This window comes from Grammomys surdaster, unplaced genomic scaffold (assembly GCF_004785775.1).
Source record: "Grammomys surdaster isolate TR1022 unplaced genomic scaffold, NIH_TR_1.0 344, whole genome shotgun sequence".
NCBI lineage: Eukaryota > Metazoa > Chordata > Mammalia > Rodentia > Muridae > Grammomys > Grammomys surdaster.
Window position 1 is genome coordinate 1,039,662 of NW_021604763.1, and position 23,420 is coordinate 1,063,081.

General features: G+C 48.9%; 2 protein-coding genes across 3 annotated transcripts; both read right to left on the minus strand.

The window, feature by feature from the left end:
* Positions 1-325: 325 nt before the first annotated feature.
* Positions 326-7,463, minus strand: Arid3c (AT-rich interaction domain 3C). 2 transcript variants are annotated; one of them, XM_028779016.1, is made up of 8 exons: positions 7,418-7,463; positions 6,315-6,695; positions 4,524-4,596; positions 2,638-2,821; positions 2,235-2,524; positions 1,482-1,664; positions 1,185-1,274; positions 326-806 (listed from the first exon to the last, which is right to left on the minus strand). In XM_028779016.1, exons 2-8 carry the CDS (start codon positions 6,621-6,623, stop codon positions 706-708), a joined length of 1,230 nt encoding a protein of 409 aa, XP_028634849.1. In that variant the 5' UTR covers positions 6,624-6,695; positions 7,418-7,463; the 3' UTR covers positions 326-705. The 2 variants fall into 2 exon arrangements, with proteins under 2 accessions (XP_028634849.1, XP_028634850.1); XM_028779017.1 differs by lacking the exon at positions 1,185-1,274.
* Positions 7,464-15,689: 8,226 nt separating this feature from the next.
* Positions 15,690-18,608, minus strand: Sigmar1 (sigma non-opioid intracellular receptor 1). Its single transcript, XM_028779018.1, has 4 exons — positions 18,356-18,608; positions 18,019-18,219; positions 17,793-17,885; positions 15,690-16,767 (listed from the first exon to the last, which is right to left on the minus strand). Exons 1-4 carry the CDS (start codon positions 18,504-18,506, stop codon positions 16,541-16,543), a joined length of 672 nt encoding a protein of 223 aa, XP_028634851.1. The 5' UTR covers positions 18,507-18,608; the 3' UTR covers positions 15,690-16,540.
* Between the last annotated feature and the right edge of the window lie 4,812 nt (positions 18,609-23,420).

The following is a 23,420-nucleotide window of genomic DNA, read 5'->3' on the forward strand; positions in this document are numbered from 1 at the left end:
CTTTTAAAGGTCAAGTGAATTGCACCTAAGCCTCTTATTGTCAGGATTCACTTCCAAATCTGTCTGATTTGAGACAGCGCTCTGTGTGGTGGTGCTAGGAGATAAAGGAGAGACAGGAGGATGACTAAGTTTGAGGCCAGCCTGCTCTACATAGTGAATTCAAGACCAGTCAGGGAACACAGAGAAAGCTTGCTTCCCTCTAAAAAAATGGTCTTCTATTTTCACAGAGCTTTTACTCTTCTGTCTTCCACTTGGACAGCTAGCTCAGTGTAGTCTGTGTATCGCCCACCTCCCAGACCCGAGAAGAGAAGGCACGAGAGACACAGGAAGTACAACTTTATTTTCCAGATGCAACCCAAGGGACATCTTCACATTCAAATCCAATCCTTCATCTGCTTCCTGAAAAGGAGCAGAGTTGACTCAAAGAAGTGGGGTACCAAAGGTGACATCGACATAGGGGTCACATGAGGGGATGATAGGGGTTATTGGGGGGGAAACTCTTTGGTAAATGCTGCTGGGATTAGCTAGGGAGGCAGTGTCCTCCTCTTACAGTGAGGTAGATGGAACTTAATAATAAACCCCTTTGGTGTGGAAGTGGCATGCTGACATCTCCCGGGGCTGGATCCCAGAGTAGAATCAAGGTAGGAGGGTGCCTTCTTCCCCCTAATCAATGATATTGGGACTCTTAGTTCTTGGTAGCTGCTTTCATGGCAAGGTGCTGGAAGGGGGCCCTGTAGAGGGTGGAGGTGGAGGATTGGTTGGACCTAAGGAAGCTGGCACAGGCTGGCGTCGAGCAAAGAGGATACCTGATAAAGGGTTGAAAAGATGTAAAATTCCAAAATAAATAAGAGAATGTAGGAACTCCATAAACCACTGATGACAAGGCTCCTCTGGTCATGGAGAAGCTCCTATGCCAATGTGGATAGCTTGAAGTGGGTGTACAATAAATACACTCATAGAACCATGACAAAGCAGACAGCCCATGGCAAACGTGCTGCACAGATCATGCTGGGACCCCATGCCATGTAGACATTCTCTTGAACTCATTTTAATGTAACAGTACTCTAACCCCCCATGCATATTCAGATACCCCTGAACCTCATGCTAGTAGAGAAAATCTAAAATCCCCATGCCAATGTAAACCCCAACTTCATGCCAATATAGACAGCCTATAATTCCCATACCAGTGTAGACCACCCCATTGATCTCTAGCGCCATGTTGATACTGCTGATGCCACTGCCTGCCAGATTGAGGGGCCCATCCAACCGTTCTTCTGTCCAGAAGAAGGCAGGGAAGTCACATTTGGGGGAATCAGATTTCACACTTAGACTCCTTATTCCTGCACTTGAACCCCATACCATAATTACGTGTTTGTCTACAAAGGGATCTGTCTGTACCACCTCCAACATCCATCGGGTGAAGAGTCTAGCTTCCCTCAGCACACTAGCCCAAAGCCCTTCACTAACAAGCTCTTCCTTACCCCTTAGGGGAGCCTTGCCACGGGGTAGGAAACTGGGGGGTGCTCCCAATCGAGGTGGGTCCGTGGGACCCATCAGCACAGCCTTCTTTTCTGGAGGCTCTTCCGGTGCCATCTTCTCCCGTGCAGCCTCCAAGGCCAAACCCACAGGTAGTGCCAGACGAGGGGGTGGTATTCCACTCTCCTCTGGAAAAACGAAAAACAAAACAAAAATCAAAACAAACAAAACAAACAAACAAAGAAACAAAAACCAGGCCACTTTGGTCCAATCAGCCCGTGTTTGATTTGATTTTTCCCAGACCTGGGACCAATAGAGGTCGTACAGGCTGATAAACCAGGTTCAGTCTCTCCTCCCATCCATCTGGCCTAGAGACTGAAGATGTGGAGGAAAAAGAGTCAGCATATAGGTCTGGGCTGGTTTAGATCAGAGAATGTGTAAGCTTTCTTTGCTCTTTGTTGTTAAATAAATCACAGAAGTTGCCAACTACATCCAAATGGGACCCCTCTATGGACAGCTGTGCAATAAAGCTGCTGTGGGTGAAAGGCCTTTTCCTGGATTTGAGACTCCGCAGGCTTCTTGACCTCAAGGTTCAGGATCACTAACTTAGGGTTCCAAAACCCCTGAGCCCTATCAAATCTTGCTGCTCTCATATCGCAATGCCTCCCACATCTGAGTCCCCACATTTTGAAATTCCCTATGCACAGATCTCAGAGACGCCAAGCCCCAAACTCCGCCCGCCCCCCCCCCCACCGCACCTTTCTTTACTGGGCTCGGGCTCAGTTGAGCGCAAGCGTGCGCTGGTAGGCCAGAAGCAGAACCCTGAGTGGGACCTGGGCAGTTCGGGGTTGCGGTCGGGGCGGGGCCATGACTCGAGGAGGGACCAGGAGCGCCCCGAGGTGTGGGCCCTGCTAAATTGAAGAGCGGGACCGCGGTGTAAGCCTGGCGACGGCCCTCACGCCGGTTGCTGTCTATGGCAGCCTGGAGCTCCCCTGGGGAACTGAGTGCCCGCGTCTCGCACTCGTATGGGTACAAATACTTCATGTACCTAGGAGCGGACGGAGGGGCGGTGGGAGGTTGGACCCAGAGGATCGTCCTACCCCCGCCCCTCCCTTCACTCCCGCGCCCCACCCAGCCCCTCTTGTCCTTTGCTGTCCTCACTGGGTACGTAGAGTGAAGGCGGCAGAGGTGATGGTGGTGGGCAAACTGAGGCCACGTGTGACTTCTCGCCACACTTTTCGGTTGATGACTTCCACCAGACCTCCCTTGGCTGTCACTAAGCGAAACAACGCATACAGATCCAGCACCTGTTTGGCCATGATGGGTACCCGGTTCACTGGAGTCCCTGGTGTGAAGTGGGTAGAAAGTCAGAACAATAAGATTAGGCTTCTGAGGACATCTTAGTTATGTCCTTGGATAAGGACGGGTCTCATGAGAGGACTGCGGAGGAAGGGTAGGATCACAGGCTAAGAAAACCCCCTCCCCTCCTCCATAGCAGGAAGGACAGGAGACTAAGACAAGAAATCAGCTTGGTTTTCCTGTAAAGGGCCAGAAGGTAAATATTTAGATTTTTTTGGCCAAAGGGTACCTGTTACAAATACCCAGCTCTGCGACTGTATCCGAGAACAGTCTTAGATGATATCTAAGAGGATGCGCATGGCTATTCGCCAATGAAACTTTATTCTCAGGCGCTGAGATTAGAATCTCACAGCCTGGAAATGTTATGCCTGTTTTAACTCTGTTTTCCAGATATGTACAAAGGAAAAGCCATTCTAATCTACCAGACAGCCAGATTCGCCTGAAAGCTTTAGTTTGCAGGGCTGACTGTAGGAAGGACTTCCATATGTACTGAAAAGCTATGCTTCCCAAATCTTGAACCTCCAAAGGCTGCAGGAAGCCAAGGGACAGCAGGTGCAGAAGAATCAGATCCTGCCTGGGCCAGCCAACTCCTCAGCCTAGCCACCCCCGCCAGCCAGTCCTGACAAAGGGGCCTGTCGGAGCTGAGCGATGGGCCCCAGTTAATTCCTTACCGATCCCAGCCCCTTCCACCAGCGCCTTTGGACCCGAACAATTAGCTGCGGCCTGATTAATGGGGGGAAATTATCGGCCCCGGGAGACCTCCTCCCCCTGCAGCTGAGCAGAGGGAGGCAGAGCTCGGGATGTGGGCTGTACTGTCAGACCACGCCACCCCATTACCAACAGAGAGAAGGTCCCAGGAAGGTGCAGAGAAGGAACACTGGGATTACCATGATTAGATCTCCTTGGGGTGCAAGAAAACCTGGGATCCTCACCCAAGGCTCTTGGGAAGGAAGGGACCAGAAAACGCTGCTGAACATTGTGCTGGGAACTGGGGAGACTTGGGCCAGAAGCTGTCCTGGGAGGGGGGCAGTGCAGCCAGTTAATTAGCAGCTTATCAGGCTGCGCTCTGAGTGAGTTAATTAGCTTTGTAGAGAGAGATAATGAGTCAGTGTTCAGACCCATGAATCTGGGGAGAAGCGGAAGTGATGGACTGCTGCCCGCCCTCGTCCCCCCTGGACCCCTTCTGTATGCTCTCAACACTGAGATTTTCTGGAGAGAAATCCCTTCTCCGCTACCCAATTCACATGGCCCCAGCCCATCCTTTAGGAAAGCCTTCTTCAGTCTAACTCTATTCCTTCCTATTGCAGGACAGGTAGGAAGTGCCCTGGGCTAAAGCAAAAGGAAGTGGAGAGGAAACGAGGCTGGAAGAAGGGTGCACTGTATACATCCAAGGCATTCCTGGGACCCTCCTATCTCAAACCAGTCCTGACCAGTCTCCCTCCCACCTACCTAATTGATCTCACACTCATTAACCTGCCTGTGGGCCCACCACTAATTAATCCCTGGTGGAGAAGGGGGACAGGGTCAGAGGTTAAAGATGCTATTGAGGGCCCAAAGGAGAGGTGCCACCAACCTCAGAACTCTGCAGGGAGGACCTCACCTGGGGACTACATCCCGAGGTCTTCCTTCCTCAGAACCTAGTCAGTAGAAGAAATGTCTAGGTATTTTCCCCACATTGCTTTGCTTACCCCTCTTCTGCATGAAGGTAAACAGGTCATCCAGAAATTCCTTCCTCTTGGGGTCCGCGTCGAGTTCATACAGCTGGGGAAGGACCAAGGTTATTCTCCAGCTCCACTGCCCCCCTTACCCCTGGCGCCCCAATTTGGGTAGTACTCTGGGCAAGAGTATTTGGTGAAAGCGTGAATGGAGTTTGAATGTGAATTCTCTGGCACCGGGCCCACCCCCGGGGTAAGGCAGGGTGCCTTTATCTACTACGTCTAGAGACCTATCCTAGCTAGAGACGCCTCTAGGCAGTTTAAACCTTGCGTGTGGCAGACATAGGGAGAGAAGACGCAGGAAGGTGCTTCCATGGCTCAGCCTGCTCTTCAGGACAGTCTTGACTATCCTGAGAACGGACATTCAGAGCCGCAGGAGAAAAGGCAGGCTGGGGCTGTGCCGCACACTGAAACTGATGAATACTTATTCATTCCCCTTAATCTGTATAAGGGCTTCATGCAATTCATATCCTTGTGGGCCAGGACATGAACTAGGGTGAGTTCAGGCAGGCAGGATGGTGAGGAACTCCTTATAGGAGCCATCTTGTCTGATCTCCTTCCAGGGGTGGTTACAGTGTCTACTATAGACGCTATCACACAGGCACTGGCCACACAACACAGAATCTGAGATATCAGAACACTAGGAATCTTTTGGTCACCCCCACCTCCAACATTGCCTCCCAAGTCTAAAACGAACAGTTCCAGAATAATGGAGTCATTGACCCAGAGTAACAGATTCTCAGCCTCAGCTTGCTTTGAGTCACACATATAAGTAACGCTCCATCCCTCAACAAGAACCTTGTCAAATCCTCCCATGAGTATCAAACCCCCAGAGACCCAGCTTTGGAGCTACACACACATGGCTCAGAGTACCTGGTCTCACCTGGGTACCTACAATGATACCCACACTTTGTCACTCGTAAGTCCAGAGCAGTGCCCTGGAGAAACAGTCACTAGAGCTGAATCTCCAGAGTGACAAGGCCCTGAATGACATTCATGGTCTTACACCAATGCTACAGAACACTAGCTACATATTAGCACTTCTAGAAAACACCCCAAACCAACACCCTATGAATAATACCACTAGAATGCCGCAGCTGGAGATCACAGCCCCGAGTAACACCTTGGTGACAGCCTGGTCTACTGTCCCTAGTCGGGAAGGGTTTGGATCAAGGTCATGTACATAAAGATTCAGTTTGCATGGAGAAGTGGTGGGCCCTTAGGTACACTGCCGCTGAAGTAGCCAGCACAAGGTGAGAACTGACACTGGTGAAATTTAGGCCAGGTGAAAACACTGGATGGGAGAGCACTGTGGCAGGAAAGGGGATGCATGTACCAGCCTGCAAAAGAAGCAGCAACCTCTATCCCCCCAAAGGCAGTAGCCAGCCTGAGACACTCCCTTTGGTACATGTGACTTGATACGTGAGAGGGTAGATGGGGTGGTGTTGCTATGGGTTCCTTGGATTCCAGACCCCCTTCTCTCAAAGACCCTTACGCCTCTTCAAGCTCACCAATGGCCTCCTATGGTGGCCAATGGTCAGTTCCTATGTTTCAAGGATCTCAGTTACCTCTTAATGAATTCCTGTGTACTTTCTACATATCTGGGTGTCTCTGCTGACTCATCACTATCCATCTTTCAGCCTTCCTATCTCTCTCTAGGTCTCTGTTTTTACATCCCGCAGAGGGTGGTAGGGATATGTAGACAATTTTTGCCAGAGGGAGGTAGGAGGGACAGCCTGGCAGTGGTGGAGAGAGGGTTCCTACCTGCTTGAACTGTTCCTCGTAGGTCCACTCATGTGGTTGGATTCCAGGGGACTGGCTGGAAGGTGAGTTGGGACATCGGGCTCCTGGATGGCTCTGCTCAGCCGTCTCCTCTTCTGCTAAAGGTGTCTCTCCCTCCTCATCTCCAGCATCCTCCTCTTCTTCAGCCCCAACCACTCCTAAAGCCCCCTCAGGAGCCTGTAGGGTCCGGGCGCCAAGCAGAGGAGGCTGTGGGAGCGGTAGGCGTGGAGGGGCCAAGGGCCCCACCCCTTGGGCCAGCCGTGCTGCCTGCTGCCTCTGCAGGGCCTCCATTACAGCTTCCAGGCGCAGTCCCCCTGCTGGGGGGCCTCCTGGTACCAGGCGGGGGCCCGAGGAAAGGGCCGTCTGTGGGGGGAGGGAATTATGGGTGCAGGGCCTTGCTGCACCCACACCCTACAACACAAGGGGAGATGCTCAAGGACATACATGCTCAGGGACATACATGCTCAGGGACATACATCGAGTTACAAGGGAAGGATCGAGAAAACAGAGACAGAGGGATAGAGGGAGCAAAAGAGACAGAGACTATACATAGCGAGTCAGAAACGGCCAGGGACTGAGGATAGGAAGAGGCCAAGCAAAATGGAAAGAGTGACAGAAACCAAGGAAGAGTGATGCAGGGAGATGTGACACACACGTACACACAGAGACAACGGCAGGGAGATAGACAGAGACTGGAAGAGAGACAGGAGCGGGGACATAGAGACTGAGGAGGACCAGGATGGAGGAGAGGGAGGGAGGGAGGGAGGGAGGGAGAGAGGGAGAGAGAGAGAGAGAGAGAGAGAGAGAGAGAGAGAGTCCTGCAAAGAGACAGTAAAAAGGGTTGAGAGAGACGCTGGAAGATAGACGCAGAAGGAGAGAGAAAAGACTAGAAAGAGACAGAAAATTGAGGGCACTGGTGTAAAAACCGGGTAAAAACATAAAAAGACAAGAATCAAGAATTCAAAAGGTCCGGGGAAGAGGACAGCAGTGTCTGGGTCTGGGACAGGAACAGGACCAGATGGGCATGAGGTGGCGGGTCACTGAGTCTGGATCCCGGGCTCTGGGTGCCCTGCAGCTACACTCACCTGCCTGGCACCGCCCGAAGCTCCGGGTCTCTCCACGGCGGTCCGTTTGCTCAACCGCCTTTTAGGCGGCTCCGGTCTCTGCTGGGTTCCCTGCGCAGGGTCCCCGCTGTGCGCTCTTGCCGCCCTGCGCTCTTCTGACCGCGGTGCGCTCACTGGCGGTCGCTTGGCTGCCTGCGGTCCCGGGGGGCGGGACCCGAGCCCTGCTGGGCGGGCGCGGGCGGGTGGGCGCAGCGGAAGAGGCTGGGGTGGGCTCGGCTCCTCTTAACCCCCCAACAGGTGTCTCCCACCTTCCTTACAACCAGATTCGAGGGAGGGGGCGCCGGAGAACTATGGGGAAATCACGCGTGGGAGAAACAGGAGACCACAGCTAGTAAACTCCGGCCCGTGGCCCCGCCCAGCCTTACAAGTCGCGGCCCCCAAACCCACACTCAGAGTCCACCGTTCACACATCAACACACCTTGTCACAAGTTCGGGCACAATTTTATATATTCTGTTTAAAGGTCACTCGAGGGGTCAAGGGCCTGAACAAGCTGTGGTCACACTGGAATCGCTGTGCAGAATGCTGGGATGAATGTGGAACACCTGGCCAGAACAGAGCTTTGCCTTCATGCCCTGCCCAAGTGCTATCTCCATCTGCACATGTGTGTCAGTTTATGTACAGGTATGCACACGCCAGTGGCGCCAGGTCTCTGCATTTACACACACAGAGGTCTCTGAGTCTCCTGGGTGCACACATCTGGATATGCACACTGTATGAGAGATACAGGCATGCGCACCTCTCTTTTAAAAACCTCATTTGACGTTTGTTCTCTTAAGGATTTCCAAGTATGTGTGAGAGAGTGAAGAGCATAGTGACTCCTGGCTTCTGTTTGTCCATCCATGTTCACATACATTCTCTGTCCATGCTCCCTGACTTCCAAATTTCTATGTCCAGGACTCCTTGAGCCAACTGGGCTTATCCTATACCACCAATGCCCTGATGCTGTTCCTGTTTTAGGAGTCCTGATTAGCAGGCCAGTTTCTCCTCTGAGCAGCCTGACTCTATTCCTCTCAGGTGCCCTATATGTTCCAAGCCTCTCTTTGTGGTCAAGGAAACCTACTCGCCAAAGGCATGAGGACCACCATAAGCTAGGTGAGCAGCAGGTGTCCGTAGGGATGACGTGTGCAAGGTTACACCAAACCCCTTACACCCAGCGGGACACATATGCTTCAGGACAAACATGTCCCTACATGGCAGGAGTCTGGGCATGACCTTTGTCTTCTCCCTCATCCTTCTCTAGTTCATTAGCTCCTCCTAGGCTCAGCTTGCCCTGGGCTAGATCACATGTTCTGGTGCCACCCCTGATCCCCTGCCTTTTCCCTCCACCCAACTCTGAAATCCAGATCCTCCTCCTCCTCCTGCTGCTGCTGCTGCTGCTGGTCCTCGCACCTGTGCTCTGTGGCTATCCCTGGCTGGGCTGGGGTTCACTACTGTCTGCCCTCAGCCTTTCTTCTTCTGTATCAGATCTTGTAGCCAGTCACAACCCCTTCCATCTCCTTCAATCCTTGATGATCCATTCATCTTCAGTACTGAGATGCCCGCATTCCATACTCACAGATGTCTGAGGATGGACACTCTCTTCCTGCAGAGCTCCCCCACCACCACCATGCTAGGATCACAGAGCAGTATGTTAGTGGAATTAATGCATGCACAGAGGCAGACGGTCATGTCCTCGGATGTTGTGGATGCCTGGAGGGTAAAGGGTAGAGATATATGTACAGAACTCTGTGGTCCAGCTTGCTCCTGTTTCTCCCAGCTGCCACTGGCTGTTTGGAGAGAGTGATGTAAGATTCCTCCTGGGAAGTAGGTATACTGACTTGGGAGGCTGCAGTTTTGAGAGGTTCAAAGTGACTTTTTGTGGGTCTTGATGGGAGAGAGCATGGAAATGTGCATCCTCCCTCACCTCCAAATACTGGGAATCAAGCAAAATGAACTCACCTTTGGGATCTGGGCCAGAAGAGTACAGCTAGGAAGCAGTGAAGGAAGGGCTAAGGATGGCTGGAGCCCGGCTTTAAAGGAAGGCTGCCCCTTAATTCTCCATTTGACCTAGACCTTCAGAAATGGACACACACTTACTGAATGCGTTATGGCAGGCATTGTAGGCCACAGGCCCAGATACAACAGTGCCACTGTAACATGATGTTATTCTAGTGGAGGAAATATAAACTGTGTCAGATGCAGGTATTTGTCGTGGAAAAAAAAATGTAATTGGATCTGGGTGGACCTGGTGGCACAAACATGCAGTCCCAGCTACTTGAGAGGCTAAGGCAGGAGGAACACCAAGCTAAAGGCCTGTCTGGGTAACAGAGAGTTCAAGGCCAGCCTGAGCAACTTGGCAAGATCTGTTTGGAGATAAAAGGTAAACAGAAGACTGGAGGTGTAGCTCGGTGGTACTTTGCTAACATACTAAGGGTCTAGGTTAAATCTCAAGTATCAGGAAGGAAAAACATTAGTGCTTGCATTTGGAGACTAGGAAGGGAAGGTGTTACCTATGTGTCGTGTAGGAAATTATCATTCCAGTTTGGAAATGAAACAAGAAGTGATTATTTTCTCATATTTTTGTGAACAGGGATTCAAGAATGGTTTAGCAGGCAAGGAGTTGTAACTCGTTGCTTATGAAGTTATTTTATTTATTTTATGTGTATGGGTGTTTTGCCTACATGCCTGTCTATGTACCACATACATGCCTGATATCTAGGAGGCCAGAGAGGACATCAGATCCTCTGGAACTGGAGTTACAGACAGTTGTGAGCTTCCATGTGGGTGCTGGAAATGGAACCTGGGTCCTCTGGAAGAGTAGCCAGGGCTCTTAACTTTCCAGTCATCTCTCCGGCTACCTTGTGAGGTTCATATTCGTTATCTTCTTGGTTACTGTGACAAATACCTGACAAAAGCTACTCGAGGGAAGGGTTTGTTTGGCTTTCCCTGAAAAGATCCAGTCCATCACGACAGGGAAGTTATGGGGGTGAGTGTGAGGCAGCGGGTCACACCGTGTCCTCAGCGAAGAAGTGGCGATGAGGAGCCAGAGAGATGGCTCAGCTCTGTTAAGAGCACTGGCCATTCTTGCAGAGGGTCTGTGGTGGATTCCCAGCACCCACAGAGCAGCTAGGGAACTAAGAATCACCATGGAAACATACTGTTGGGTGTGCTAATGAGGGCGCCCAGAAAGGTTTAACAGAATATCAGAACATACAAGACCAACCATGAAGGTGACCGTCATTCCGTGTCCTGGGGCTCCAGACTGAATGCAAAAGGAAAAATAAGCTGAATAAGCATTTCTACTGCTGATGTTTCTTTTTAAATTTATTTTTACTTTATATGTGTGAATATTTATGTATGTTGTGATTGTTTGAATATGCTTGACCCAAGGGGAGTGGCACTACTAGGAGCTGTGGCCTTATTGGAAGAGGTGTAGCCTTGTTAGAGGAAGTGTGTCACTGTGGAGGCGGGGCTTTGAAGTCTGATATGTAATGCTTAAGTCTGGCCAGTGTGATCTAGAGCCTCCTCAAGGCTGCCTGTGGAAGACAGTCTCCTCCTGCTACTTTCAGATCAAGATGCAGAGCTCCTGGCTTCTCAAGCACCAAGTCTGCCTGCACGCTCTCGTGATGATAATGAGCTAAACCTCTGAAACTGTGAGCCAACTCCCATTAAGTGTTTTCCTTTATAAGACTTGCCTTAGGGGACTGGAGAGATGGCTCAGTGGTGAAGGGCTCTGACTGCTCTTACAGAGGTCCTGAGTTCAATTCCCAGCAATCACATGGTGGCTCACAACCATCTGTAATGGGATTTGATGCACCTCTCTTATGTGTCTGAAGACAGCTACAGTGTACTCATACACATAAAATAAATTTAAAAATCTTAAAAGAGAGAGAGAGAGAGAGAGAGAGAGAGAGAGAGTTGCCTTGGTCATGGTGTCTTTTCACAGTGATGAAGCACAAACTGCATGCACTGCATTCTTGCCTGATACCCTCAGAGTCCAGAAGAGGGCATCAGCTTCCTTTGGAGCTGAACTAAACTACCTGGTGTGGGTGCTGAGAACAGCTCATGTCCTCTTCAAGAGCAGAAAGCATTCTTAAGCATGAAGCCAGTTCTCCAGCCCTTAGGCTTTAGCTCTTGAAGGAGGAAGTGTCAAGAATTATTCTCAGAGGGTGAGAAGCTAGGGAGAAGAGAACACTGCAGAAGCATGAGGACCCGAGTTCAATCCCCAGAACCCAAATGTGTTGGTAACCCAGGAGTGCTGGTATGTGCCTGTAATCCCAGCCTAGTGGGCAGGGGCTGTGGGTGGGGGCAGGCAGGAGGATCTCTGGATGAATTGATGAGCTCCAGGTTCAGTGAGAGGCTTCGCCTCAAAAGATAGAGACTGACTGAAAAGCTACCCAAAGTAGACCTCTGACCTAAGTACACACACACACAGAGGCAGACACTCAGATGTACACCCATACTTATAAACATATACCTCTCTCCCATCATGCAGACTTTTGGAGGTGTACCTCAGTGGTACAGAATTTGCCTAGCATACTTGAGCTCAACCTTCAGCACTGTACACACACGCACACACAAGCACATGCACACACGCACGCACAGGCATGCACATGCACTGAAGTATTTGGAACCCTCCACAGGAAGGGTGTTACATGTTGCCATGTGTTAAAGGAAAGACTCTCTGGGAGAACTTGAGGGAAGGAAAGTTATATGGCCATCTAAGTAAGAGTTTTGACATTAGAATAGACACTGCAGATATCCTGAGGTGGAAGGGTGTTTGATGTATTGAAAGAAAATACCCCAGAGGCCATGGGGTAGCTGAGGGTGAGCAATTGGATGTTTGGTCACAGGTCACTTGGGCCTTGGAGAAGATTTGTGGAAGGAAAGAACCCAATGATGTGGAAAGCCAGTGAAAACATTTGAGAATGAATGTCTGCTTCTGGGTTTTGTGGGCACCTCCACTAAAGAGGCAAGCATGACTGATGGATGATGGTACCCTGAACCAGACTGTAACAATGACAGAGGCAAGAGATGCTTAGAATCTAGACAGTTTTATTGCTTTTTCAAGGCAGGGTTTTTCTACATATCACACCACAGCTCAGAATTCACTGTGTAGGCCATGCAAGACCTGAACCCACAAGTCTGCTGGGATTACAGGCTTCTGCATGATCACCATGTGCCACCATGCCCAGTGAAATCTGCATACATTTTCACGATAAAACTGAGGGCTTGTGGATGGATTGAATGTGAGATCATTAGGTGTATAAGAATCTCAAAGTGTAGTTCAAGACGGTAAAGACTGCGTGGTGGTGGGGTCATGTAGCTTGGGAAATAGATCAGTTTGCTTGAGACATTTTAAATTTGAGTCACCTATTAAACAACCAGGCAGAGATTTGAGGAGTAAGATATCCAAAGCTAAATCCTGGGGAAGAGATTTAGGCTAACTCACATATAGGAGTCAAGATATGTAGATGAAGCTCAGAGAACCTCTCGGAAGAGGGGGAGGAAGGAGTGTAGGAGCAAGAAGGGTCAAGGACACCAGGAGAACATGGCCCACAGAATCAACCAAGCAGGTTCCTAGGGGCTTCCAGAGACTGAAGTGACAATCTCAGAGCCTGTGTGGGTCTGTGCGGGGTCCTCTGCATGTAAATTATGATTGTGCAGCTTAGTGTTCTAGTGCAATTCTTGCAGGAGGTAGGCGCTCTCTGACTCTCCTGCCTGCTCTTGGGACTCTTTTCATCCTACTGGGTACCCTTGTCCAGACTAGATATGAGGGCTTGTGTCTGGTCTTATTGTATCTTGTTATACTGTGTTTGGTTGGTGTCTCTCTGCTCTTTTCTGAAGGGAAACAGAGGAGGGGTAGATCTGGGGGAGAGGGGATGGAGGGAGGGCTTTTGGGAGGAATGGAGAGAGGGGATCTGCTGTCCGGATGTATTTTTTGTATAAGAGAAAAACAAACAAACAAAAGGGAAAAAAAGATATGTAGCTGGACGGTGATGGGGTAAGCCTTTAATCCCAGCACTCTGGAGGCAGAGGCAGTGGCAGTCAGATCTGTGGCTTTGAGGCTAGCCTGGTCTACAGAGTGAATTCCAGGACAGCCAGGGCTACAGAGAAATCCTGTCTCATCAAACAAACAAACAGAACAACAACAAAAACCAACCAAACAAAAAGAAATGTAGATACTGCTTATTTTGAGTGTATGTTGTACACATCTATGCTACAGTCAGTGGAGGACCAGGGTCCTGCTCCAACATTTTCTGCCATATGTCCTTGAGACAGAGTGCCTCACTGACCCCGAAAGTCGGCTATGGACTGCAAACCCCAGCAACCCCCATCTACACCCTGCAAATCACTGGGGTTATTGGCACATAGGTGGTATTGCTCAGCTTTTTACATGGGTTCTGGGATCTGAATTCTGGGTCTCATGTTTGGTAGCATGTACTTTTACCTATTGACCCATCATCCTTTCATCCCTGTAGACAGCATCTAAAGTTACAAAGACATAAGGAGCTGTGAGTAAAGAAATAAAAGAAATAAAGAGGGAAATTGTTAATAAAGAAAAAGGAAATTGAGGGCTAGAGGGATCGCTTAGTGGTTAAGAGCACTGACTGCTCTTCCAGAGGTCCTGAGTCCAATTCCCAACAACCACATGGTGGCTCACAACCATCTGTAATGGGATCCAATGCCCTCTTCTGGTGTGTCTGAAGACAGCTACAGTGTACTCATATATAAGTAAAAGAAAGAAAAAAGAAAAAAAAAGAATCCCTGAAGCCCAAATTTGTTTTAGGAAATATTATCTGTATCAAAACAAAGTTGAGGGCCATGGAACTAGGTCAGTTGTTAAACACATGCTTAGAGTGTAAAAGACTTCAGATTTGAGCCCCAGTACCAACGATGAAAGTTAAAAACTATGGAATGTCCACTGGCTTTAACAGAAGAGATGGGGGCAGGGAGGATAGTCCTTTATAAGGTGGGTGATGGGACATTTGGGCATCCCTGATACACACATGTTCCTAGAGTAGAGGTAGAGCTGGGTGCCATGGAGAAGTCATCTATAAAGATCAAGAGACTTCAGCTAGAGCTTGTCACAGCCAACATGGTGGTACTGAGGGCTCGGGAAAGGCATCAAGATGGCCAGTTTGCCTGGGTTCCAAATTGTTGATGCTTTTTGTTGTTTGAGACAGAGTCTCATCCTGTAGCCCTGGCTGGTCTACACTTACTATGTACACCTGGCTGGCGTGGAACTTGCACAGATCCTTTTGCCTCTACTTCAGAAATGCCGAGATTATAGGCACGAGCCACTATGCCTGGCAAGACCTTTGATGTCATTGTCAGATAAGGTTATGCATTTAGTCTTTTGTATTTGTGTTCCTTAGAATGTTTAACTATATAATCATATTTTTTTCCAATATTAGTTTAACAGCTCCAAGAAATAGGAGTGGTCTGGACCTTATTCAACCTAAGTAGAACTAAGATGAAGGTGGTGTAACTTGGTGACTAGGGGGCAAAAAAGCTATGAGCAAGGTCCTTAGGAATTAGTGTACTTTCGACTCTATCTGCCTTGTGCACCATGCTTGGTCCTGCCCCAGGCAGGAACTCCCCCAAAAAGTGCTGGGTCAAAGGCAAACCAGAGCAGAGGAACTCTTGTTCCAGTGAGTGGTGTATTCTATACTCTGTGAGCCCATAAGAAAAGCTAGCTGAGACTGTTTCAACTCAAATGTGGGAGCACAGCGCCACCCCATGGTTGTGTGCAGTTAAATTCTCAGGACCACCCTTAGGGTAGAGCTAGCAAAGGAGACACACAGGTCTCAATTTCTCATATTCAAAAACTTATCTCTATAGATGCAATCCAGCCAGCCAGAGACTCAGACACCTTCTAGGGTGTGGTTAGCACAGCACTTGCCCAGATTGCACAGAGCTCCGGCCTTAATTCTCAGCCCTAGGAAGTGGAGGCAGGAGGATCTCAAGGTGAATTTCAGCATTACATAGAAAATTCTAGGTCAGCCTTACACTGGGAAAAAATCTGGATGTGGTGGGGCTCACCTCGAGACCCAATACTCAGAAGGCAGTAGCAGGCAGATCTGAGTCTAGCCAAGGTTTTACCACCACCACCCCTAGAAGGCTGACTCCAAAGTAATTGTTAAACACACTCCCTTCTATCTAAAACTAGTCTTACAAACTGGATTGTACAGGCCTTGAAGTGCTCCCCAGGAGTCAGCACTTCCCTGCTGTTTAGACACACAAGGAAATGGAACTCTTTAATATGTTTTTATTAACAGAGAGAGACAGGAAGACAGAGATTGCAACAGAAATGTCTGGAAACTGACAGGGTGTGCACGCACACACTAAAGGCTCCTTTTGGAATGGGGTGGCTCCTTGGACCCAGGCTTACTTCCCCAGGTCCTCTCCTTGGGAACTGGCCCTGGGGGATAAGCCAGCTTTCCCATTATAACCCCAACAAAGGTCTCCGTGATGGAGGACCTTCCTTCCCTTTAGCATCCTCTACATTCCTCTGCTTTCCCAGCTGGTTGCTGGGGGCACGGAGGACAAGCCACAGGGGCGCTTGCATAGCAGGGGAGTGGAATGGAGATAAGGCATATGGTGAGGAAAGGGATGAAGGGAAGGGCATCATAGCTGTAGGTGGAGGGGACCTCCGAAGGGCAGCTCCTCTTTTCCTTCACCAGAGATTACTACTGGAATGAGGCATCAGAGTGAGGCAGAGTATGTAAATTCTGCCTCAATCTATTCCCAGAGCCCTGAATGCCAGCAGGAAGCTCTAGAAAAGCCTGAGTCAGTGAGTCAAGCTCGTGGTATGTGTTCGAACATGACTGGCCCCCCTGGAGTATATGTAGGGGACCCTCCTGGATGGATGTGAGTGCATGATCTTATAGTACATACAAGTCTAGCATCTGTGTCTCATTTGCTCCCCAAGAGCCATGTCTGGATGTATAAGTTATGTATGTCCTTCCTCAGACAGGAGGAACTTAATATCTGCATGGTATACGCTGCTGTCAGTGAACATGAGTTCCAGCAAGTAGAGAAATGGATGTGGTCCTGCCTGCTCCTGTCCATCCACAGGTCTTCCTTCAGGCCTGGCTGGTCAGGAGTCCTGGCCAAAGAGGTAGGTGGTGAGCTCAAGCCGGAGGCCCCGGGCATAGGCGCGAAGGGTGTAGAAGAGGGTGAGGAAGTCCTGGGTGCTGAAGACAGTGTCGCTGAGTGCAAACGCCAGGGTAGACGGGATAACGCCGCGGCCATATTCCACCATCCACGTGTTCGGTCCCCACTCCACAGCCGTCGCTTCTCCAGGTCCATGCACAACTGTCTCTCCTGGGGGACACACAGGATAAGCAGCCTCATGAGGAGCCCAGCTCTGCCCTGGCTTTCCACACTGCATTTTCTAGGTCTATGGGCTCTCTATGTAGGAGGGGAATGAAAAGACAGTTTCAAGAACAGAAAAGGTTCTACCCCACTGGCCTAGCTGTTTGATCAGAGGACAAAGACCAAAATGCCTAAATATTTTATGGCATTACCTGGCCCCTGGAAGGCTACCCATCCCAGCTATAGGCTAATGTATAGAATTCATGGCATCTGCATTTCCAAGCCTCAATCCTATCTAGTGGATATTTTGTGTGGTTACAAGGCTTGCTAGGCTGAAAAATGAGCCTGTTCAATCACAGAGCTTGTTGCTTAACCTTACACCAGCAAGTCTAAACTTTTTCCTTTTAAATGGATCCAAAGGTCCGTTAAAAAACAAAAACAACATTAGGAGCTCCCTAGATAGATGGCTCAGTTGTTAAAAGCCCTGGCTTCTACTCCAGAGGACCCAGGTTCATTTCCCAGCACCCACATGACAGGTTCACAACAGTCTCAGAGATCAGATGCCCTCTTCTGGCCTTTAAGGTACCACGTACTGAAGTGGTTGATGTGTGTAAGCAAAACATCCCAGACGCATAAAAACAAATAAAAAATCGAAAACGACAACAAAAATATAGAAATACAAAATACAAAAATACAACCCCCCCGCCCCAACTGCCTCACTAGTTTAAAAACGATGGGAAACAAACGTCTGTCCTAACTTTTGGGTATGACTGTCTCCCAAACAATTGCTGGAATAACGGCTGGGTTAAACAAGCTGATAAAAAATCAGCTCTCTATGACTGGAAACTGCCATGTTCTGTTTCCCTTAACAGTCGAAAGCATCAGAGTTCCTCAGCTCGACACTAACCAAACACCTGTGGCACCAAGGAAAGAAGGAAGGAAATCACCAGCAGGTCTTCTAAACACGCCCTATCCACATCTTATGCCCTTCCCTAGCTAGAGGGCGCACCGTCGGACAGAACTTCCATACTCACCTGGATAGTAGACCTCACTTTTCGTGGTGCCCTCTCTCCACTGGTGGAAAGTGCCAGAGATGATGGTGTCAGAAATCTCAGCCCAGTATCGTCCTGATTGACAGTAAAATAGACGCCGCCCATCAGGGAATCCTTGTCAACACATAGCCCAGCCAAACCTCAGAATGGAGGGCACCGGCCCTCGAACAGTCCCAGCCTCCCAATCCGGCCCACCGCCAACACTGACCCGAATGGCCATGGGAGCCCAGGGCGGTGCCGAAGAGCAGCACATACTCAGACAGCGAGGCGTGCAGAAGACACATGGCGCCCATCCAGCCGCCCGCGTTCACAAACACCCACTGCAGCTCCTCATCCGGCAGCACGTGGCCTGGGTGCAGCCTCCGCAGCTCCACGATCAGCCGAGAGAAGGCCAGTTCATGATCCAGCCCTGATGCAAAAGGGAGAGGCGTGGGTGAGACCAGCCCGGGGTCCGACCTTGGCGAGGAGGGCGCCCTCGGAAAGCGCAGCTCCGCTCGGCTCCGCTCCACGTCGGCCCACCCTGCTCCCCGCCCTCACCGGCTCACCCGCGTACTGTCGAGCAAGCTGCGCTATTTCTTCTCTCTGGAAGACGAAGCTCTGAGGACCCAGCCACAACCAGACGACCTGGATCAGCACCGCGATAATAGTCAGAAGCAGGGTGATCCATGCCCACCGTCGGCCCACGGCCCACGGCATCCCAGCGGACAGCCTGGCACCACCAACGTAAGACCGAACTAGGGCCACAGGCTGTGGGTTCACAGACTCAAAAGCCGCTGCCCACGGTCGCCCCCGCCACCGTGGTACGGCTCGCCCGGGCCAATCGGAACGTCCGGGTCACCTAGCACCGCCCTCTGGATTGAACCATTTTCCAGAGGGGAGAGCATAGGGTTTGGTGGCGCGGTCCTTAGGAGAGGTGAGAGGCGGGGCCTCGCCTTCTGGCTGCCACCCTGAAGTGTTCAGTCCTGGTGTCCCCAAGCGGGGAGACCCAGAATGGACTGGTCCACCTGGGCTAGCACAGAAGCGTGTTGAAAATAGTGCCACTGGGAACCTTAGGGAAGGCCTTTCAGAAGCGGTGATATCTGAAGTGTCCATGAGAGAGGAGAGCTGATGGAAACCCATTCCAGAAGTCAAAGAGCAGAGGAGTGTGAGACAGCATACATACATACGTGTGTATGTATGTATGTATGTATGTATGTATGTATGTATTCGTACATAAATATGTAATATTTTAGACAAGGTTTCACTATGTAGCTGGACTATAGACTAGGGTGGCCTCAAACTCACTGAGATCCTCCTGCCTCTCAAATACTAGGATCAAAGGCATGCACCACCATGTTTGTTTAGCATAGTGTTTTCTCTGAACCTACGGTTCATTCTATGTTCTGAAGCACAAAACTGTGAAAGACCTTGAAACCCAATAGATTTATCCACTGGGGAGCTATGGGATTAGATTTTGCCACAGACTGGTTCTGGGTTACATAGAGAAGGGGAGTAAAATTGGACTAAGACCTAAGGAAGAGAGCCCAAATGTGCCAGCATTTAAGAATATGTGTTGATAGATTTATCTACAACGTAGAATAAATTTTAAAAAGTATCTACTTCATAGTCCATACCTTCATTATGGTTAACAGTAAATGAATTAATTAATGCCTGCCACATGGTTAGGATCATATATGTTAGTTAGAAAAAGACAACATAAAGCATTTATTGCTTGTAATTCTAGAATGTGGGAAGTAAAGGCATAAGGATCAGTAGTTCAAGGTCACCTTAGCTATAGTCAGCATGGGCCACAGGAGACCATGTATGTCTACAGCAACAACAACAACCAAACCTATAAAGGAACTAGAAGAAACTAGCCTTACACACAGAACTGATGGAGTGAGATCCATCAGTCAATGTAAGCAAGGGACGCACAAAACACGGGGCCATCAGTTTTTTTCAGTAGATGTTGTTTATACGGCAGAAACATTTCCTTTTGCTCTTGAGGGATCAAAGTACATTCCATAATCTCTGTAGATGGGGCCATGTACCCGATGATTTTATTCTGGACAATAAAATGGAAACAGAAATGCCATATGACATTTTCAGGTCTAGTTTCTAAAAATATGTGAAATCTTGGGGCTGGAGAGATGCCTCTGTGGTTAAGAGCACTGGCTGCTCTTCTGCTCTCCCGGAGGACCCTGGTTTGATTCCTAGCGTGTATATGGTGGCTCATGACTGTAGCTCAGTTCTGGTTGGTTTGACTCCTAGCCTCTGTGGGAACTGTACATACGTGATACACTGTCATACATGCAGGCAAAATACCAGTACACATATTTGTTTTTAAAAAAGAAATTCTGCCGGGCAGTGGTGGTGCATGCCTTTAATCCTAGCACTTGGGAGGCACAGGCAGGTGGATTTCTAAGTTCGAGGCCAGCCTGGTCTACAGCCAGGACTACACAGAGAAACCCTGTCTTGAAAAGCCAAAATCAAACAAACAAACAAACAAACAAAAAACAAAACCAAAAAGAAAAAGGAAGAAAAGAAAAAGAAAAAGAAATTCTATCCCCTATCTTTTCACCTTTGCCAAATACAAAAGACTTTTTGTTGTGTGACAAAATGTTTCCTGAGGAGACACAACACACATCAGATAGGGATCCCATGGCAGTCTAAAGTACGTGTACCACCAAAATCCAATTTGGTGAACCTATGAGTTTTATTGGGGTTACTTGCTGGACTGTGAGTGAGGGGTTACTTATAAGAGCAGAAATCAGAGTCAAAGACAGCTGCATCACCAAAGCCCAGCCCAGCATGGGTGACAGCTCACAAAAGCTGGGAACCTGGAACATACTGCACTGCCTGAATGCAGCTCTACAGGTTGGAGAGTGTCCTTTCCAAGAGACTCTAGTTTAAACCTCTTCCGAGCAGCTTGGCTAGTCTCTGTTTCTTCCAGACAGCTGGTCTGGTCTCAAGAGACTTTTTTGCAGCTTGGCTTCACTTTGTCTTAAAGGGACTCTTAGCATTTATTGTTTACTATGGCAGGGATGGACCTAGTAAATTTGGTCAGTTTCAGGGATTTCCTGAAGCTGTTTTGAGTTGTTTACCTTCTTGCTCATGGAGTTTCTTTCAGGATAGGATATTTCAATCCTTGGAGGATAATGTAATGGCTCTTCTTGGTTGTCAACCTGACTACATCTGAAACTAACTAAAACCCACATGACTTGGCACACCTGTGAGAGATTATTTTTTTCTTAATTAAATCATTTGATGTGGGAAGACCTACTTCCAAGCCAGATCTTTGAGATAGGAAGATACATTGTTAATTTGGACCAGACTTTCTGCTGGTAGCCTATATAAGGGACATGGAAATAGGAAGCTTGCCTTCTCTTTGCTGGCTTGCCTTTGCTCTTGATGGAAAGTCCATTCCTTCACTGGCATTAGAACCTACTTCTTGGGGATTCCAGCATCTACTGAAGATGAGCTGAGATATTCAGCCACATGGACTGAATAACTACTGAATTCTTGGACCTTCCATTGGTAGGCAGCCATTGTTGGACTAGCTGGACCACAGCCTGTAAGCCATTCTAATAAGTCCTTGCTCTGTTGCCTTTCATTTGCCCATGTTGCAATACATTGTACAGCAGAGAGCAGAGGCCAGGGAGATGGACTGTTGTGTCTTTGTTTGTTTTGAGTAATCTAGTGGTGGATGAAAAGTTGAGGAAACATGTTTTGAAACAGTGGCTGGCTTCTGCGTTATCCCTAAGTTGACAATTTTCTAAAACCACTGAGACCCCTCTAGTTCAATCCTATTTCATATTCCATCATAAATAAAGTTTCTCATAAATAAATAATCCCATCCTCTCAGCCTCAACCACTAGGTAGCTTCGTGATAGTCAGTAACATGGCTCCAGTCTGTATGAGTTAGGGTATGTAATCTTAGTTGCTGTAGCAACTCCTGCCACAATGCAAACAGTACCCAGAACTCAGAGGGCCTTTCTGAGGCAGGCTTCTGCCTTTCCATGCAGAAACATTTTCTGAGACGTCCATCTCTGTTCTTTCAGTCACCTCCTCAAACACAGTCCAAAAAAAAAAAATCCTGTGGCTTTGAGTGATTCCAGGAGGGAACTAGGGGCATGAGAATGACAGCCATCTTGTCCAAACGTCACAGCAGAGGTCCTATATCTGGGGTCTGGAAGGGAGAGCACCAGGTTGACCCTATCTAGACCGTTCTTCCCTCCCCACATCCCACCTCTGACAAAGATACAGAGAAAGAAGAGAAAGGTCTCCTGAAGGGCATCAGGAGTCGGCATGATCTAGGGAGTGACAGTGAGGTGTGGATGTCCCTGCAGAGATGCAGTATCACAGTCTACTCACTGAAAGGCAGCAGGAAGGACTGTCGGTCCTGCTGTCCTGCCCTTGTTCTCTGCTGTACTTTGAGTGGCCACCCCATTGCTAAAACTCACATTTCAGTTCCTACTCTTTGCCCTCACCTAATGGCCTCTTCAGATTTCAGCCTGAGGATTCTAGGGCAGAGATCAATGACCAATGACCTAATTTTTGTAGCTCATCTGCCAGTGTGCCTGGCTCCGCTTAGCTGAAAAAATAGAATGGTGATACCTACCTATAATACCAACAGTCGAGAGACAGAAGCAGGGAGAGTAGAGGTCTAAATTTGTCCTTTTACACAGAGAGTTCAAGGCCAGTCTGAGAGATATATGATCCTGTCTCAAAGGGAAAGGAAATAACAATGCCAGAAATTCTCCCTCCAAAACAAGAAAAACTCACCACCACCACCACCACCACCACCACCACCACCACCACCACCAACACCACCACACACACACATACATGCACACAAAACCTTAAGAAAATACCTCTGGGGAGTCCTGGAAAGATAGCTCAGTGGTTAAGAGAATTTATTTTTCTTGCAGAGAATCTGGGTTCAATTCCCAGCACCCACATGATGGCTCACAACCATCAGTAACTCCAGTTTCAGGATGCACAGACATAGATGCTAGAAAAACACTCTCACACACACCACACACAAGAAAATAAATAAATCATAAAAAGAGAAAATACACATGATGCCTTCCAGACAGAGGCTACTTTACAGTCTAGGGGATCACTACATTTGTTTATTTATTATTTATTTATTTCCCCTTTTGTTTGAGACAGGGTCTCTCCTAAGAAGTTTAGCTGCCTACTGTTGTGGTAAATATTTAATATTAACTTGGGTATTTCTTCCCACCTTGGATCATTTAGTCACCAGATATGTTGCCTGTGCCCTGGACTACTCACTGCCTGACCCTACTCTTGGAGGTTGGTGTTGAGGTGGTGCAGAGTCAATGTCACAAACTCCGAGAGCAGGTGAGAAACACTGCAGCAAGCTCTCTGAACACTGCTGCAAGCTCCTTTAATACCCTCCACCCACGCCCCATTGGTCCTAAGCAAGCAGCTCTTCTAAACACCAGTTCCTGATTGGCTGGCATTGTCTGTACCAGCAATCCTTGGTCTCCCAGGCAGTCCTCAATTAGGTCCTCCTGTAGGAAATGCTTTTTTGGCTGCATAGCCCCCAGCATTTACATAGAGGCAGCCCTGCTCTTCCTGCTACTTATCCACCCTTTTGATTTT